General features: G+C 50.3%; 1 protein-coding gene and 1 long non-coding RNA gene across 2 annotated transcripts in view; one reads left to right on the top strand and one right to left on the bottom strand.

Moving 5' to 3' along the window:
* Positions 1-18,687, top strand: part of LOC140075014 (uncharacterized) — a 90,676-nt gene that overhangs the window by 39,826 nt on the left and 32,163 nt on the right. The gene's annotated exons all lie outside the window — the stretch shown is intronic.
* On the bottom strand, positions 237-2,299 carry LOC140075009 (protein kinase C delta type-like). The gene is made up of 2 exons (XM_072120426.1): positions 660-2,299; positions 237-393 (listed from the first exon to the last, which is right to left on the bottom strand). The coding sequence occupies exon 1, from the start codon at positions 2,149-2,151 to the stop codon at positions 883-885; it is 1,269 nt and encodes a 422-aa protein (XP_071976527.1). The 5' UTR covers positions 2,152-2,299; the 3' UTR covers positions 237-393; positions 660-882.

Here is an 18,687-nt window from a genome sequence, read left to right as displayed (position 1 = left end):
ACATGTTCAAAACACCACGCGTGGCATCACCCTGAATCTAAACAAAGGAGGGAGCCATTTGTCTTGACTACCTAGTGCACCAAAATACCTTGTCCCGGACCTGGGAGGGGGTTCAGTGCTGATCTCCAGTATCTCATGAACCCCCATAGCCGCAGCATGTCCCCCCTATAACACACACACAGCCGCTCATCACATCAGGAATATTCCAGACATCAGACATGAGTGATGGATAAATAAATGAGAAGCGTTTATTATGATCCAGTATACTCCTAGCAGGAGAGGTTGGGGTGCTGCCGCTGTATGACCGGGGTCTCTGTGCTCCTCCTATTATCATGGCTGCAGACGGCAGGAATCGCGCTGCTGTGAGCGGGAAGAGCCGGAGGATCCCGGAGACTGCAGGAAGACGGAAAGAGAGAAAACTGCATCACTACAAGATTATATGAGGGGACATTACACCCGAAATCCTAGAATCACTATGAAGAGGGACCATTACCACAGGTTACAGGACTATAGTGATGTGCACAGCGCTAACCCTGCTGTGCTCTGTGCTGACAAATCATTGTTACTATGGGCAACTACTAATGAGAGACACAGAAGTGCACAAATATACAAGCAGGTAACACAGAATATAAAGCAGTGTACATGACAGAGCACTGTACCTCCATGGTGATGACTGTAGTGATGAAGCCGGGGATGATGAGGTGGCTCCTCATGAAGGCGACGCCATCAATTTATTGGATCAATATTGGGAGTGATGATTAGGGAAGGTGATGATGGGGGATGGTGATGATGAGGGAAGGTGATGATGGGGGTGATAGTGGCGCTGCCTCTGATGACATATGGGGCGCCATATAACACTCGGTGGTCGGAGGTATATAAGATTTAGCTCTCTTGGTGGAGGAGCCAGTCAGGATCTTCATAGGAGAAGTCTTGGATGGTCTGGACTTCAGGATGACAGCGGTCTCCTTCTTGGTCCTGTAAGAAGGGCAGGTTGGAGGGCAGGCTGGCGGGAGGGCTGGTGTCCATCCAGGGTGGAAAAGGAGGATCTGTGGATTTTGCCTCTACTCTCTCCCAGTCTATTTCAGCGTAAAATGGATGCTGGCGTATGTCTCCACAATATCCCAGACGCTTGAGTTGCTGTTTGCTGAGCAGGTTCGTTATTATGTCCTTGGTGTCGGTGGTGAAATTGTCTGGGAATCTGGGATCTCCTGCCACAACCACATCCTTAAGTTGCCGCATTGTCCTGCATGTTCCAAATGGGTACTGGTTGGTAAGTAGCCGAAACAGCAAAACTCCAAATGACCACCAATCGGAAGATGAACCAACGGGACCACCGGTGATCATTTCTGGGGATTTATAATAGGCCGTTCCAGCTCCTCCAAAGATGGTTTTGCCCCTGAACATGTTCTCTACTGCCACTCCGAAATCACATATCCTTATGTGCCCCTGGTGATCGATGGTGATGTTTTTCGTTTTTATGTCCCGATGGATTACGCCAAGCTTGTGCATGTGTTGCAGACCGCAGATGATTTCGGCTGTACACAGGGCGGTGGTCTTGACATCAAGGGGTCCCTCTGCCTCCAGTAGTCTCTCGAGGTCGCCACCAGGGAGGAGCTCCATCACCAGAAATGCAAATGATGGCGTCTGGAAGGTGGCAAATAAGCGGCAAATGTAGGGATTTCCGGCTACATGCTGCAGCACCCTCTTCTCCAGCTGGATTTTGTCTGTATTGATTTTTTTGAGCACTTTAATGGCCACGTTGCTGTTTTTATCTTTAGCTGATGCCAGGAACACAAAGCCAAAACCTCCTCTGCCAAGTTCTTTGATGAAATTAAAGCGTGCCAGTCCAAGGGGAGCAATGGTGCTTATAGGGGTGGCAGCTCCATTGTCATCCAGCTTACATTTTTTGTTGGCCTCTTCCTCCTCCTCTTCCAGTTTCCTCTTCTGGCCTCCAGAGGAATGGTTGGAGGGAACTTGGTTTTGGTCAGACAGGGACCTGTGGTTTTTAGATCCTCCAAGGTTTGAGGCCTGTCCGCAGATGTTCGGTTCTTCATCACTAATTTTGATGATTTTATTTTTAGGTAGATCATTCTCTTCCGTCTCCCTCTTCCTCTTCATGTCTTCCCCCTTTTCCCCTGAAGGGGACGACATCTCTGGTGAGATGTGGTGTCACCAAATCTCCTACTCCTCTCCTTCCCCCAGATACCCAATTCCCCAAAAACCCAAAGTCTTTCCAAAAATCGCACTCCTAGGACAAGATCCAGCAGGAAACAGATCCAATATGGAGCCTGAGAATGTGCGGCCGCGTTCCGCGTATTTATAGCCTCGTGATGTCATAAGTGCAAGTGATGTCACTATAGAACAACCACTGAGGTGGGGGCTATCATGAGTGTATCACATGTTTCCTGACTCCAGTGATGTCATAGTGGCCACATAAATGTATTTACATTTTTCTTAAAGAGGCAGATAAATATGTGAACCCCTTCTGCAAGTTAAAAGAAAACTATCAGCAGTTTTGTCCCTACAGTTTTGTGATGTGTTAGAACTTTCACACCTTCCTGTGTGTCTCCGCTTTACCAGGATTACAAGCGAAATTTAGGGCAATTGATTGGGGTAAATTCAGTAAAGGAACGGACCAGGTTTTACAGGGTGAACTCGGCGGTGTGAAATAGACCTCGGTACTGTATTGGTCCTGGAGGGCTGTGTTATCACACCTATGTGTGATTTTTAGTAGCAGCATCCTGGATTTATATTCTAGGATTGTAACAACCTACGGGTGTATCCTACTTAATGTTGTGCTGTGTGCAGACCCTAGATGCCCCACATTTATTAAAACTAGTGCAAACTGCGTTACGTGCAGTTACCAGTGTAGTGTGCAGGGGGCGCCAGATGTGCATTAATGATGAGGATGTTGACTCTAGTAAAATCATCTATTGCTCTAGGAAGAAAAAACAAAAAAAGAGTAAACAAAAGGACGGCGCCTCGTGTAGTATTGTAAAACAAGTGAATGGAATAATCTCAAGGAGATACATATTAATGGGGAAAGGTATGTAGATTAATACTCCCCCTAGACATACGCTCACCTTCAATAGCTCAACATGAGCATGTAGATAAGTAATCCAAAGGAACTAATAGGTGCCTATCAGATGGCCGGTGAAGTCCCTCAGTAGAGGTGAAGCATCGGTAATAGAACTTGCAGAGGGTTAAAAAAGTAGCCGTCACTGCGCTATTAGTAAGGAGAACCACTTAGGGTAGAGTCATTATCCAAAGAGTATACGCGTTTCGGGCACATGCCCTTCTTCAAGTACAGATGGAAAAAGAATCTATACATAGTAACAGTAACATACACAAAAATTACATTTATAAGTAATCATTACGATTAGAGATGAGCGAGCACTAAAATGCTCGGGTACTCGTTATTCGAGACGAACTTTTCCCGATGCTCGAGTGCTCGTCTCGAATAACGAGCCCCATTGAAGTCAATGGGAGACTCGAGCATTTTTCAAGGGGACCAAGGCTCTGCACAGGGAAGCTTGGCCAAACACCTGGGAACCTCAGAAAAGGATGGAAACACCACGGAAATGGACAGGAAACAGCAGGGGCAGCATGCATGGATGCCTCTGAGGCTGCTTAATCGCACCATTATGCCAAAACTATGGGCAACAGCATGGCAATGACAGAGTGACCGAATGAGGCTAGATAGCATCTAAAACATCCAATAATTGACCCTGACACTATAGGGGACGGCATGCAGAGGCAGCGGCAGCAGCTGCAGGCTAGAGAGTGGCATGGCGACATACCCTAAATGGACTCAGGCTTCAAACCAATGGGTGGCAGAGAGGAACCAAAGGAGGTGAGCAAGAAGCGCTCAAATAATATCGGTACATGATAAAAGTTTGCCAGTATATTTTGTGGATTACACAGCAGGGTGGCGACAAAGTTAACATGGAAGCCATGAAAACAACCCAAAATTCTGCCTGACACAGCTCGTTTGATAAGGGGACCATGTATGGAGGCAGTGAACTAGTAGTAGATTAAAGGTGCTGCAGTTAAAACTATGTTAGTTGGATCTTGGCATGGAGCTGGCGCTCCGCTGCCAGGCGAGCTTTCGCCAATCCAAGCCCCTGTCTCTAGGCTACTCCCCAAACAGCACTTCTAAGAACCTTTTGTATAAGATCAAGTGTAGTAGCGTTCTTATAAGTTTGGGATATGGCGGGTGAGGGGAATGTAAACAGATGCGCAAGAAGCGCTGAAATAATATCGGTAAATGATAAAAGTTTGCCAGTATATTTTGTGGATTACACAGCAGGGTGGCGACAAAGTTAACAAGTTTGATGTGGAATGCCCTGTAATAGCTCTTGGGCGGTGTGCCTTTTATCGCCTAGGCTCAGCAGTTTGAGCACCGCCTGCTGTCGCTTAGCGACGGCACTGCTGCTGTGCCTAGAGCTACCGACTGATGGCGCCATGGCCACGGATGGTAATTCGGAGGAGGAGGAGGTGGAGGAGGGGTGGGAGGAGGAGGAGGTATAGTAGGCCTTTGAGACCTGGACCGAGGTAGGCCCCGCAATCCTCTGCGTCGGCAGTATATGACCAGCCCCAGGGTCAGACTCGGTCCCAGCCTGCACCAAGTTAAGTGTAGTAGCGTTCTTATAAGTTTGGGATATGGCGGGTGAGGGGAATGTAAACAGATGCGCAAGAAGCGCAAGAAGCGCATGATGCGCATGGAGCTGGCGCTCCGCTGCCAGGCGAGCTTTCGCCAATCCAAGCCCCTGTCTCTAGGCTACTCCCCAAACAGCACTTCTAAGAACCTTTTGTATAAGATCAAGTGTAGTAGCGTTCTTATAAGTTTAGGATATGGCGGGTGAGGGGAATGTAAACAGATGCGCAAGAAGCGCTGAAATAATATTGGTAAATGATAAAAGTTTGCCAGTATATTTTGTGGATAACACAGCAGGGTGGCGACAAAGTTAACAACTTTGATGTGGAATCCATGAAAACAACCCAAATTTCTGCCTGACACACCTCGTTTGATAAGGGGACGATGTATGGAGGCAGCTATATGGACGACTTTTGGAGGTAGCAATGGAGACGTGTGGAGGCTGCTATGGAGACAATTTAATTTGGATAGTGCCTGTATGTGGCAGTCCAAAAAAGTTTTCAAACCAGAGGAGCAGGTAGGTGGCCCTCCAGAAAAATGAAATAGATTGAGTGCCTGTATGTGGCAGTCCAAAAAAGTCTTCAAATCAGAGGAGCAGGTAGGTGGCCCTCCAGAAAAATGAAATAGATTGAGTGCCTGTATGTGGCAGTCCAAAAAAGTTTTCAAACCAGAGGAGCAGGTAGGTGGCCCTCCAGAAAAATGAAATAGATTGAGTGCCTGTATGTGGCACTCCCAAAAATAGTTTAAAACAGAGGACCGGGTAGGTGGCCCTCCAGAAAAATTAAATGCATAAAGTACTATAGCTAGAGCCAGTGGGCCCTGTCAAAAAATAGCCAGTTTCCTCTGCTTTAGTGTACAAAGAGGAGGAGAAGGAGGAAAATGAGGAGGAGGAGGAGTGGATAAATTATTCAGGTTGAGCTTCCTTCACCTGGTGGAGATTGGAAATTATGAGAAATCCAGGCTTTATTCATCTTAATAAGCGTCAGCCTGTCAGCGCTGTCAGTCGACAGGCGTGTACGCTTATCGGTGATGATGCCACCAGCTGCACTGAAAACCGGCTCGGACAAGACGCTAGCGGCAGGGCAGGCAAGAACCTCCAAGGCGTACAGCGCCAGTTCGTGCCACATGTCTAGCTTTGAAACCCAGTAGTTGTAGGGAGCTGTGTGATCATTTAGGACGATGGTATGGTCAGCTATGTACTCCCTCACCATCTTTCTGTAACGATCAGCCCTACTCTGCCGAGACTGGGGACAGGTGACAGTGTCTTGCTGGGGTGACATAAAGCTGGCAAAAGCCTTGTAAAGCGTACCCTTGCCAGTGCTGGACAAGCTGCCTGCTCGCCTACTCTCCCTCGCTACTTGTCCCGCAGAACTACGCCCTCTGCCGCTAGCGCTGTCAGAAGGGAAATACTGTTTCAGCTTGTGCACCAGGGCCTGCTGGTATTCATGCATTCTCACACTCCTTTCCTCTCCAGGGATGAGAGTGGAAAGATTTTGCTTGTACCGTGGGTCCAGGAGAGTGAATACCCAGTAATCGGTGCTGGAATAAATTCTTTGATCGCGAGGGTCACGGGATAGGCAGCCTAGCATGAAATCTGCCATATGCGCCAGAGTCCCAACGCGCAAGAATTCACTCCCCTCACTGGCCTGACTCTCCATTTCCTCCTCCTCCAACTCCTCTTCTTCTGCCCATACATGCTGAACAGTGAAGGACTGAACAGTGGTCCCCTCTTGTGTCTCGCCAACATTCTCCTCCTCTTCCTCCTCATCCTCCTCCACCTCCACCTCCTCCGATATGCGCTGAGAAACAGACCTAAGGGTGCTTTGGCTATCAACAAGGGAATCTTCTTCCCCCGTCTCTTGTGACAAGCGCAAAGCTTCCGACTTCATGCTGACCAGAGAGTTTCAGTTTCAACAGGCCAAGCAGCGGGATGGTGAGGCTGATGATGGCGGCATCGCCACTGACCATCTGTGTTGACTCCTCGAAGTTACTCAGCACCTGACAGATATCAGACATCCACGTCCACTCCTCATTGTAGACTTGAGGAAACTGACCTGACTACCAGTTCTGGTGGAAGTTGACAACTGGCAGTCTACAATTGCTCTGCGCTGCTGGTAAACTCTGGATAACATGGTTAATGTTGAATTCCACCTCGTGGGCACGTCGCACAACAGTCGGTGAGCGGACAGTTGGAGGCGGCGCTGCGCTGCCCTGAGAGTGGCAGCATCTGTGCTGGACTTCCTGAAATGCGCACAGATGCGGCGCACCTTCGTGAGCAAATCAGACAGATTGGGGTATGTCTTGAGGAAGCGCTGAACTATGAGATTTAACACATGGGCCAGGCATGGCACATGTGTCAGTCTGCCGAGTTGCAGAGCCGCCACCAGGTTACGGCCGTTGTCACACACAACCATGCCTGGCTTCAGGTTCAGCGGTGCCAGCCACAGATCAGTCTGCGCCGTGATGCCCTGTAATAGCTCTTGGGCGTTGTGCCTTTTATCGCCTAGGCTCAGCAGTTTGAGCACCGCCTGCTGTCGCTTAGCGACGGCACTGCTGCTGTGCCTAGAGCTACCGACTGATGGCGGCATGCCCACGGATGGTAGTTCGGAGGAGGAGGTGGAGGAGGGGTGGGAGGAGGAGGAGGCATAGTAGGCCTGAAAGACCTGGACCGAGGTAGGCCCCGCAATCCTCGGCGTCGGCAGTATATGACCAGCCGCAGGGTCAGACTCGGTCCCAGCCTCCACCAAGTTAACCCAATGTGCCGTCAGCGATATATAGTGGCCCTGCCCGGCAGCACTCGTCCACGTGTCTGTGGTCAGGTGGACCTTGTCAGAAACGGCGTTGGTCAGGGCACGGATGATGTTGTCTGACACGTGCTGGTGCAGGGCTGGGACGGCACATCGGGAAAAGTAGTGGCGGCTGGGGACCGAATCCCGAGGGGCGGCCGCCGCCATGAGGTTGCGAAAGGCCTCGGTCTCTACTAGCCTATAGGGCAGCATCTCCAGGCTAAGCAATCTGGAGATGTGGACATTAAGGGCTTGGGCGTGCGGGTGGGTTGCACTATATTTGCGTTTCCGCTCCAGCGTCTGGGGTATGGAGAGCTGAACGCTGGGGGATGCTGTGGAGGATCGTGGAGGCGACGATGGGGTTTTTGTGCCAGGGTCCTGGGCAGGGGGCTGACTAGCAGATGACACAGGGGAAGGAGCAGTGGTGTGCACGGCCGGAGGTGAACGGGCTTGGTGCCACTGAGTGGGGTGTTTAGCATTCATATGCCTGCGCATACTGGTGGTAGTTAAGCTAGTAGTGGTGGAACCCCTGCTGATCCTGGTTTGGCAAAGGTTGCACACCACAGTCCGTCGGTCATCCGGTGTTTCCTTAAAGAACCTCCAGACTTCTGAAAATCTAGCCCTCGCCGCGGGAGCCCTCGCCACGGGAGCTTCACTACGTGACACATTTGGCGCTGATGCACCTGCTCTGGCCCTGCCTCTCCGTCTGGCCCCACCACTGCCTCTTCCAACCTGTTCTGGTCGAGGACTCTCCTCCGTCTCAGAAGCACTGTGTTCACCCGGCCTCTCAACCCAGCTTGGGTCTGTCACCTCATCATCCTCCGATCCCTCAGTCTGCTCCCCCCTCGGACTTCCTGCCCTGACAACAACTTCACCACTGTCTGACAACCGTGTCTCCTCATCGTCGGACACCTCTTTACACACTTCTTCCACTACGTCAAGAAGGTCATCATCACCCACAGACTGCGACTGGTGGAAAACCTGGGCATCGGAAAATTGCTCAGCAGCAACCGGACAAGTGGTTTGTGACTGTGGGAAGGGTCCAGAAAACAGTTCCTCAGAGTATGCCGGTTCAAATGCCAAATTTTCCTGGGAGGGGGCAGACTGGGGGGGAGGAGGCTGAGGTGCAGGAGCTGGAGGAGTGCCGATTTCGGTGACATGGGTGGACTGCGTGGAAGACTGACTGGTGGACAAATTGCTCGAAGCATTGTCGGCAATCCACGACATCACCTGTTCGCACTGTTCTGGCCTCAACAGTGCTCTACCACGAGTCCCAGTAACTTCAGACATGAACCTAGGGAGTGTAGCTCTGCGGCGTTCCCCTGCTCCCTCATCAGCAGGTGGTGTCTCACCCCGCCCAGGACCACGGCCTCTGACCCCTGCAGTAGTTGGACGCCCACGTCCCTGCCCTCGTCCTCTACCCCTAGCCCTCGGGTTAAACATTTTGAAAATGAAAGTTATAACTTTAATTTTTTTTTAACTTTTTTTTGTGTTTTTTAGTTTTTTTTGTTTTTTTTTTGTGTTTTTTAGTTTTTAAAGCCAAACAATGCTATCCTATTGCTATGGCTATTTTCTAGCCAAGTATGAAAGCACACTGCTATGCCAGATGAGATGACGCTGAGTTATGAAAAAATAAACGTAAAATAAAAAGAAACTGCCAGACTCTGCCTAATTGAAATCAAACCCCTAATAAATTTTCCCACTTTGGTGTTTGAGGTGAATATGTGTGTCACTAAGAGCTAAACACAGCGGTCGCAAGTCTCACTACAAATTGCTCACAATATGGTACTAGCTGCAAATAAAAAAAAAAAAGTAGAACGTTATTGTAGCCCTAAGAAGGGCTGTTGGGTTCTTGTAGAATCACTCCTGCCTAACAGTAAGCTAATAGAACACCCTAACGCTTTCCCTGACCAGCAGCAGCTCTCTCCCTAGCGGCATCCAGACACAGAATGATCCGAGCAGCGCGGGCAGGGGCTAGTCTATTCCAGGGTCACCTGATCTGGCCAGCCAACCACTGCTATCGACGTGTAAGGGTACCACGTCATGCTGGGTGGAGTGCAGAGTCTCCTGGCTTGTGATTGGCTCTGTTTCTGGCCGCCAAAAAGCAAAACGGCGGGAGCTGCCATTTTCTCGAGCGGGCGAAGTCCGAGCAACGAGCAGTTTCGAGTACGCTAATGCTCGAACGAGCATCAAGCTCGGACGAGTATGTTCACTCATCTCTAATTACGATCTAAAATTAAAAATATCATATTAGATATCGCCAGTCATATATATCATTTTCTCTGAAATTCATAGCACCTTTCATAAAAAGTAGATAAAACAAATTTATAGATCAAAAATGATTTCATAAATGAAGGATTATAATATATCTTATATACTATTCGGTTCATAGTAAAAATACAATAAAACGCTCTGATTCCTGAGTAGCATAAAGTGAAAAGTTGTAACCAATTACCAATAGTAGGGGAAGAAACAATTACAGTAGAGGAATATAGGCACTGACAGTTCTGGTCCAATAAAAAACTCAATATATTTGACTGGCGATAACTAATATGATATTTTTAATTTTAGATCGTAATGATTATTTATAAATGTAATTTTTGTGTATTTTATTGTTACATTATATAGATTCTTTTTCCATCTGTACTTGAAGAAGGACATGTGCCCGAAACGCGTTTAATCTTTGGATAATATATGACTCTACCCTATCCTTGGTTCTCCTTACTAATGTTATGTAAAACATAACATTATAATTTCTGATAGCTGAGCCAGGCCCGGCGCCAGCACCCGGCTAACCCGGGCAAGAGACGGGGCCCCGGGGTACTGGAGGGACCCACTCAGGTCCCCGGATCTCCCCGGGTCAGCAGGACATCTGCCCCGCTGCCCGGGAGATTCCTTCCCTCTCTCATCGCGATCTGTGTCCTCCGGGGGGCAGTGTGTATACAGGAGGAGGAGGGGGGGCAGTGTGTATACAGGAGGAGGAGGGGGGCAGTGTGTATACAGGAGGAGGAGGGGGGCAGTGTGTATACAGGAGGGGGGCAGTGTGTATACAGGAGGAGGGAGGGCAGTGTGTATACAGGAGGAGGGGGGCAGTGTGTATACAGGAGGGGGGGGGCAGTGTGTATACAGGAGGGGGGGGGCAGTGTGTATACAGGAGGGGGGGGGCAGTGTGTATACAGGAGGAGGGGGGGGCAGTGTGTATACAGGAGGAGGAGGGGGGCAGTGTGTATACAGGAGGAGGGAGGGCAGTGTGTATACAGGAGGAGGGGGGCAGCGTGTATACAGGAGGAGGGGGGCAGCGTGTATACAGGAGGAGGAGGGGGGGCAGCGTGTATACAGGAGGAGGGGGGGCAGTGTGTATACAGGAGGAGGGGGGCAGCGTGTATACAGGGGGAGGGGGGCAGCGTGTATACAGGGGGAGGGGGCAGCGTGTATACAGGGGGAGGGGGGCAGCGTGTATACAGGGCGAGGGGGGCAGTGTGTATACAGGAGGAGGAGGAGGGGGGCATTGTGTATACAGGAGGAGGAGGAGGGGGGCAGTGTATATACAGGAGGAGGAGGGGGGCAGTGTGTATACAGGAGGAGGAGGGGGCAGTGTGTATACAGGAGGAGGAGGGGGGCAGTGTGTATACAGGAGGAGGGGGGCAGTGTGTATACAGGAGGGGGGCAGTGTGTATACAGGAGGAGGAGGGGGGGCAGTGTGTATACAGGAGGAGGAGGGGGGCAGTGTGTATACAGGAGGAGGAGGGGGGCAGTGTGTATACAGGAGGGGGGCAGCGTGTATACAGGAGGAGGAGGAGGGGGGCAGTGTGTATACAGGAGGAGGAGGAGGGGGGCAGTGTGTATACAGGAGGAGGAGGAGGGGGGCAGTGTGTATACAGGAGGAGGAGGAGGGGGGCAGTGTGTATACAGGAGGAGGAGGGGGGCAGTGTGTATACAGGAGGGGGGGGCAGTGTGTATACAGGAGGAGGGGGGGCAGTGTGTATACAGGAGGAGGGGGGGGCAGTGTGTATACAGGAGGAGGAGGGGGGCAGTGTGTATACAGGAGGAGGGAGGGCAGTGTGTATACAGGAGGAGGGGGGCAGCGTGTATACAGGAGGAGGGGGGCAGCGTGTATACAGGAGGAGGGGGGGCAGCGTGTATACAGGAGGAGGGGGGGCAGCGTGTATACAGGAGGGGGGGGCAGCGTGTATACAGGAGGAGGGGGGGCAGCGTGTATACAGGAGGAGGGGGGCAGCGTGTATACAGGGGGAGGGGGGCAGCGTGTATACAGGGGGAGGGGGGCAGCGTGTATACAGGGGGAGGGGGGCAGTGTGTATACAGGAGGAGGAGGAGGGGGGCAGTGTGTATACAGGAGGAGGAGGAGGGGGGCAGTGTATATACAGGAGGAGGAGGGGGGCAGTGTGTATACAGGAGGAGGAGGGGGCAGTGTGTATACAGGAGGGGGGCAGTGTGTATACAGGAGGAGGAGGGGGGCAGTGTGTATACAGGAGGAGGAGGGGGGGCAGTGTGTATACAGGAGGAGGAGGGGGGCAGTGTGTATACAGGAGGAGGAGGGGGCAGTGTGTATACAGGAGGGGGGCAGTGTGTATACAGGAGGAGGAGGGGGGGCAGTGTGTATACAGGAGGAGGAGGGGGGCAGTGTGTATACAGGAGGAGGAGGGGGGCAGTGTGTATACAGGAGGGGGGCAGCGTGTATACAGGAGGGGGGCAGTGTGTATACAGGAGGAGGAGGAGGGGGGCAGTGTGTATACAGGAGGAGGAGGAGGGGGGCAATGTGTATACAGGAGGAGGAGGAGGGGGGCAGTGTGTATACAGGAGGAGGAGGAGGGGGGCAGTGTGTATACAGGAGGAGGAGGAGGGGGGCAGTGTGTATACAGGAGGAGGAGGGGGGCAGTGTGTATACAGGAGGAGGAGGGGGGCAGTGTGTATACAGGAGGAGGAGGGGGGCAGTGTGTATACAGGAGGAGGAGGGGGGCAGTGTGTATACAGGAGGAGGAGGGGGGCAGTGTGTATACAGGAGGAGGAGGGGGGCAGTGTGTATACAGGAGGAGGAGGGTGGCAGTGTGTATACAGGAGGAGGAGGGGGGCAGTGTGTATATAGGAGGAGGAGGGGGGCAGTGTGTATACAGGAGGGGGGCAGTGTGTATACAGGAGGAGGAGGGGGGCAGTGTGTATACAGGAGGAGGAGGGGGGCAGTGTGTATACAGGAGGGGGGCAGTGTGTATACAGGAGGGGGGCAGTGTGTATACAGGAGGAGGAGGGGGGCAGTGTGTATACAGGAGGGGGGCAGTGTGTATACAGGAGGGGGGCAGTGTGTATACAGGAGGAGGGGGGCAGTGTGTATACAGGAGGGGGGCAGTGTGTATACAGGAGGGGGGCAGTGTGTATACAGGAGGAGGAGGGGGGCAGTGTGTATACAGGAGGGGGGCAGTGTGTATACAGGAGGAGGAGGGGGGCAGTGTGTATACAGGAGGGGGAGGGGGGCAGTGTGTATACAGGAGGGGGAGGGGGGCAGTGTGTATACAGGAGGGGGAGGGGGGCAGTGTGTATACAGGAGGGGGAGGGGGGCAGTGTGTATACAGGAGGGGGAGGGGGGCAGTGTGTATACAGGAGGGGGATGTGTACACTGGGATGGGAGGGCAGTGTGACTACTGGAGGGCGGCCCATAAAGGGGCCCACTAGAGCTCTCTCGCCCAGGGGCCCACTAAAACCTGGAGCTGGCCCTGAGCTGAGCTATTGGCAACAACCCCTAATGGTGGCATATTTCAATTGTAACAACCTTTTTTAACAAAAATTATGTGCACAGCGCGCAAGAACCACACCCCCGGCTCCACTAGCCGCCAACCTCCTAGCTAAATGGCGAAAGAGGATGTGGCCCTAGACCAACCATTAGAGACAATTAACAAAATCTTCTTACTGGGACATACCCAGGGAAAACCACCATAACTTGTTTTAAAATCCACCTCACAGAATTTTAATGCATATCTGTCCACACCAACAATAATAATAATAATAATAATAATTCTTTATTTATATAGCGCACACAGATTACGCAGCGCTGTACAAAGCATGTCAAACTGGTCCCTGTCCCCATGGGGCTCACAATCTAAACAACCTAACAGTATGTTTTTGGAGTGTGGGAGGAAACCGGAGTACCCGGAGGAAACCCACGCAAACACGGAGAGAACATACAAACTCTACAATTATTAATGATCCACCTGGCTGTTGCCAATAACCCGCCACCTCACAATCATCATCCCTACCTGCCTGACTCTACCCCAACCTGGACATGAAAGCTGAATTCTAAATGTATCCCTTCTCCCCAAAAACACACAAGTGTCCCTAATACATAAACAACTACGGGGAGGGTGGGCGTTACAATTTTTCCTGGCCAGAATGAGGCTTGCAATTCCTGCCAGCCCTTAAATAAACACAAAACTCCGCCCCCCATTCAAATCCCCCTATCACCTGAATTGTTATCTCCAACCCCCCAATCATCTTCACCCCACGTATCCCCTGTCCCCTCCCAGTCTAGCCCGTCATGCCCGCTCTCCGCCCCCTTGTAGCAGGCTCCGCGCTCACAGTAGATGGCGCCTTCACAATACAACACTACGGTCTCCCATATTCCAGGCCTCTCCGCATCTGATGTTTGGAGTAACAGGACACAGTTACAGAAATCTACTATATCAGATCCCATATGCTCAGGTGCTGAGAGTAGCAGAATCTCGCCGCACTAGGTCTCTGGGCGGAGACTTGTTCTGCGCGCAGTGGATAATCCTCTTTTAGCGGCAGTCCTGGCCCGGAGCCTGCCAGTGCCTGGGAGCCGGTAGTTGAAGTTTTGCTTGGTGGCAGGTGCTCATGAGATGCTGAAGATATCTAATGCGGCCGTGTGAGGGTCTTTCTCACACAGATAGATATTCCGGCTCTTCATTAGGCTCCGCTCACTAAGAAGAGCCGGTTCTTATGGCTCCTGAATATATAATAGGGAGCCGCAGGCCAGTCAGGCGCCCCGCACCACTCCACTTTTAAGCCGATATTATCAGGTTAAAGGGGGCGTGGTGAGGTGTTTAGGGGCGGGGTTTAGTGAGCCATTGGCTCTTTGAGCCGACTTGTTCGCAAACGACCCATCACTAATAGATATAAATAATCGGTGAATGGCAGGGGCGGATTGGCCGTCCGATGGTTATGGGGCCGGTGGAGCAGGAGGGAGAGTCTCCCAATGTGCATAGGAGCTGTGCTGCACCCTGTGCTCCCCCTCCTGTCACGCCAGGCCTGGCAGCGACTATGGGGCCTCAGGGGCCCCACAGGTATCAGCTACTAAGTATGGGGCTAATAAACGCTATTAGGCCGTGGTAACACGTACCGCTAGACGTCCGTTCATAATGCGAAAGTGCACAGGGGGAGGTCCTCGGCCCGAACGCACATGCGTTTCCAGAGAAACTCGGCTTAATAATCGCATGCGTTTCCCTGGAAACGCATGTCCGTTCGGGCCGAGGACCTCCCCCTGTGCGCTAGCGTCGCGTTATGACGGACCTCGCGTTATGACGTGGCCTCAGCAGCCCCATACTGACATGCACGCAGTATATGGTACTGCACCTTTAAGGCACCAATACCATAGAGTGGCAGATAGGTCAGGTAGTGTGACCTCTCCCTGCACGTTCTGTCCTCCACAAACTGATAATCTATCACTCATAGATGGGGCGTCTGTGTCTCCACACTGCAGGAGGAGAAGAGCCGGGCTGTCAGCCTGTGGGTGATTGTCTGAAGAGATGAGGGAACTTTTATTATTTTACTGTTATAAAGGAGAAAGGAGGGTGTAATGTGTGTGTATATATATACATATATACAGCCACTGTATAGGGAACTGGTAGGGGGGATGTAATTTATATTGAGTAGCCACTGTATAGTAGGGGGTGGGGTGTCATTTGTATATATTGAAGCAGCCACTGTATGGAGGGGGGCAGTGTTATTTATGTATACAGCCACTGTAAGGGGGGGGGGGGGTAAAGTTAAAGACTGTGAAGGGTTGTGGTATAACTAGTAGTAGTTAGGAGCCTTTTCACTGGATTGTCCACTTTTCAATAAATCTCTTCCATTAGACATGTCTCTGCATGTGTATGTAGCTGTGTCTTTGCCTCCTTTAAAACCTTGAGCCTTTCCCTGTTCTCACCATGCTGCCCCCTGCATATATACACAGCTTCCTCTCTCTCTCACTGCTCTAGGCCATCCTCATGGCACCTTTCACAATGGGGGTCATTTACTAAGGGCCCGATTTGCGTTTTTGCGACGGGTTACCCGAATTTTTCCGTTTTGCGCCGATTCTCCCTGTATTGCCCCAGGATTTTGGCAAACGCGACGGAAATGGGGGGCGTGGCCATTAAAAAAAACGGATGGATTCGGAAAAACCGCTGCATTTTAAAAAAAAAAGTGTCGCTCGACGGTGAACTCCAGTGCGTTCCGATGCTCTTCAGTGCAGCAGCGACACCTGGTGGACTTCGGAGGAACTGCCTTAGTGAATCGCGGCCGGACCCAAATCCTCCGCCTAGAACGCGCCGCTGGATCGCGACTGGACCGGGTAAGTAAATCTGCCCCTATGTCTCTCTATATCACAGTCCTTCTCACTGACAGAGACCGTTAGCATAGCTCCCAACCGTCCCGATTTTGACGGGACTTTCCCGTTTTTCGTACCCCTGCCCCGCGTCACGGGCAGCTATGATATTGTCACGGATTTCCCCCCCAGGTCCCGCTGTGTCCCGGCGCTGTGTCCGCATAGTAAATACTTTGAAAGTCTGAACTCACAGTACAGAATGGCTTCTACAGACATCGGGAGGGAATCCTTTTCAGAGAAGTGTCGGCTTAGCGCAGAGCAGGGACCACGTCATCAGCTTCAGATCTGTCCATATATGGTCGCTGCATCTCCTAGGGTTCCCCAGAGCAGACATCGGGAGGGAATCCTTTTCAGAGAAGTGTCGGCTTAGCGGAGAGCAGGGACCACGTCATCAGCTCAGATCTCTATCTGTCCATATATGGTCTCCAGGTCTTCCCCAGACACAAGCTCTTTATATAATTAAATTACATAAAGTTTTGGCCAGGCTGAGATTCGAACCTGGGACCCTGTGCACCATAGACAGGAGCCTAACTAACTGAGCTATAAGCCCAGTGATACAGAGTTGGGGATTTCTGGTAAGTAAGACATGTTATCAGCCAGTGTTACATTGTGATACAGACTAATGCACTGATATATAGAGAGGGATCTTCTCAGAGATTATTATTGTAATTATTGAGACTATTATTATTATTATTATTATAAATTTTATTATTATGGAGATGATTATTAATAATGGTAAAAATAATAATAATCATCTCAATAATAATAATAATAGTCTCAATAATTACAATAATCTGAGAAGATCCCTCCCTATATACCAAGGCAGTATATAGTTCTTAGTTACCAAAATTCTCCACTTGTTAATCACTGAGGTTATAGCTCAGTGGGTTGAGGCGCTGTGTTATTATTGTACATGGACACTGCAGGTTCTGGGTTCAAATCCCAATGAGGATAATTTTTTTTTTTTTTAAATTATGATTTTTATTATTTTTAATATGGCTAAAATTTGGGGCGTGGTCAGGGAGTGATTGGGGGTGTGGCTTAGGGGGATCGTCCCTCTTTCCTTTTCCCAAATGTTGGGAGGTATGCGTTAGGGGTGGGGCAGCAGGAGTCATAACTCTCCTGCTGCAGCTTCTCCTATGCAGCTGAGCTCAGACATGTAAACAAAGAAGCATCTAGAATCTGCACACAGCACAAAAGTTAGTAGCAGGACTGCTGAATCACTTGATGAACATTCAGACAGTAAAGCCACATGGACAACTTAAGTAAAAGTGGCAATCCCCTTTAAAGACTGGTTGCAGGGGGATCAGTGTTGGGTATATAGGAGATCGAGAGTGTGTGAAAAGCTCAGGTTTGCATTTCTTGGACCACCAGGATTTGGGCCTTATGTTTGGGTGGTAAGAGGCTTGCGGCACTTCTTTCTATGACCAAGATGCACTTATAGAAGAAAGATGCCATTAAGCAGTGTATAGGTGGAGATGTCTAGCTATGTGTCATGCATAAAGGAGAGTGAGACACACTTCAGAGAGGTCCTGATGCAGGAGGTCCTTTTGCTGTAGTAGACAGGTGTAGAGAATAAGGCCAGTTGCAGACCAATGTGTAAATAGACCCGTATATTGGTCTCATGCCACGGACTGAACACTTTGCATAGGAAAGGAGTCCTTGTATCAAACATAACTATGATGCAAGGACTCCCTTTCCGGTGGTTGAATTGCAGCACCTGCACTGTAAGAACTGTTACACTACTGGTGCTCCAGTTCAACTAGCAGACGGAGTCTTTGCATCATATTAATTATGTAAGGATGATGAAAGGAGAATGTGACGCAGTTCACAAAAGAGGACAGAGAGGTCCTGATGCAGGAGGTCCTTCTGCTGTAGTGGATAGTTGGGAAGGAGAGGTGTGCAGCAGAAGGCCTGTTGCAGTCGAACCTGTTCAACCTGTATAAACGGATCTGAATGTTGGTTTCATCCCACGGACTGAACACTTTGTATAGAATCCTTGTATCATACAGAAATATGATGCATGGACGCCTTATCAGGTGGCTGAACTGCAGTGCTGTAAGAACTGTTACAGGAACGGTGCTCCAGGTTGCTTGTTAGACAGGGAGTCCTTGCATCATTTAAAATATTTTAATGTAAGGACATCTCTCTTATGCAAAGTGTTTGAGTCAGTGGAATCGAACTAAGATAAAAATTCAATTTCCATGGGCTAAGAAAGAACGGGTGACCGGTGCAGGTGAGGCGGGGCCCGAACAGTTGGAGTTTTTAGTTTTCAAAGGATTTTATTGGTGGACAGATTATCAAGAGAATCTGTACAGTCATTCCCCACACAGGGGGACAGAATAATCCATGTATGCTACTATGAAAGCAGAAGATAAAAATATCAAATGATTCGAACACAGACATAAAAAAACACCAAAAAAGAACAGGGGGGGGGGGGCAATGGGAAGAAAGGGGATGGATGGGAAGGGATTATTACTGGGGGGCGACAGCGTCAGTGGCCCCTTTGCAGTGAGTTCACATGGCGGCATTAAAATTCAGAAAGTCTCCTGTTCCCTAAAATATTCCCTAGTTTATCATCCCAATCATTACATGGTTATTTTTCCATTCAACCCCTCATGGTTATTATATAT

Source organism: Engystomops pustulosus, chromosome 8 (assembly GCF_040894005.1).
Source record: "Engystomops pustulosus chromosome 8, aEngPut4.maternal, whole genome shotgun sequence".
Taxonomy (NCBI): domain Eukaryota; kingdom Metazoa; phylum Chordata; class Amphibia; order Anura; family Leptodactylidae; genus Engystomops; species Engystomops pustulosus.
Note: the sequence above shows the minus strand (reverse complement) of the source record. Positions and strands in the feature narration are given on the sequence as shown.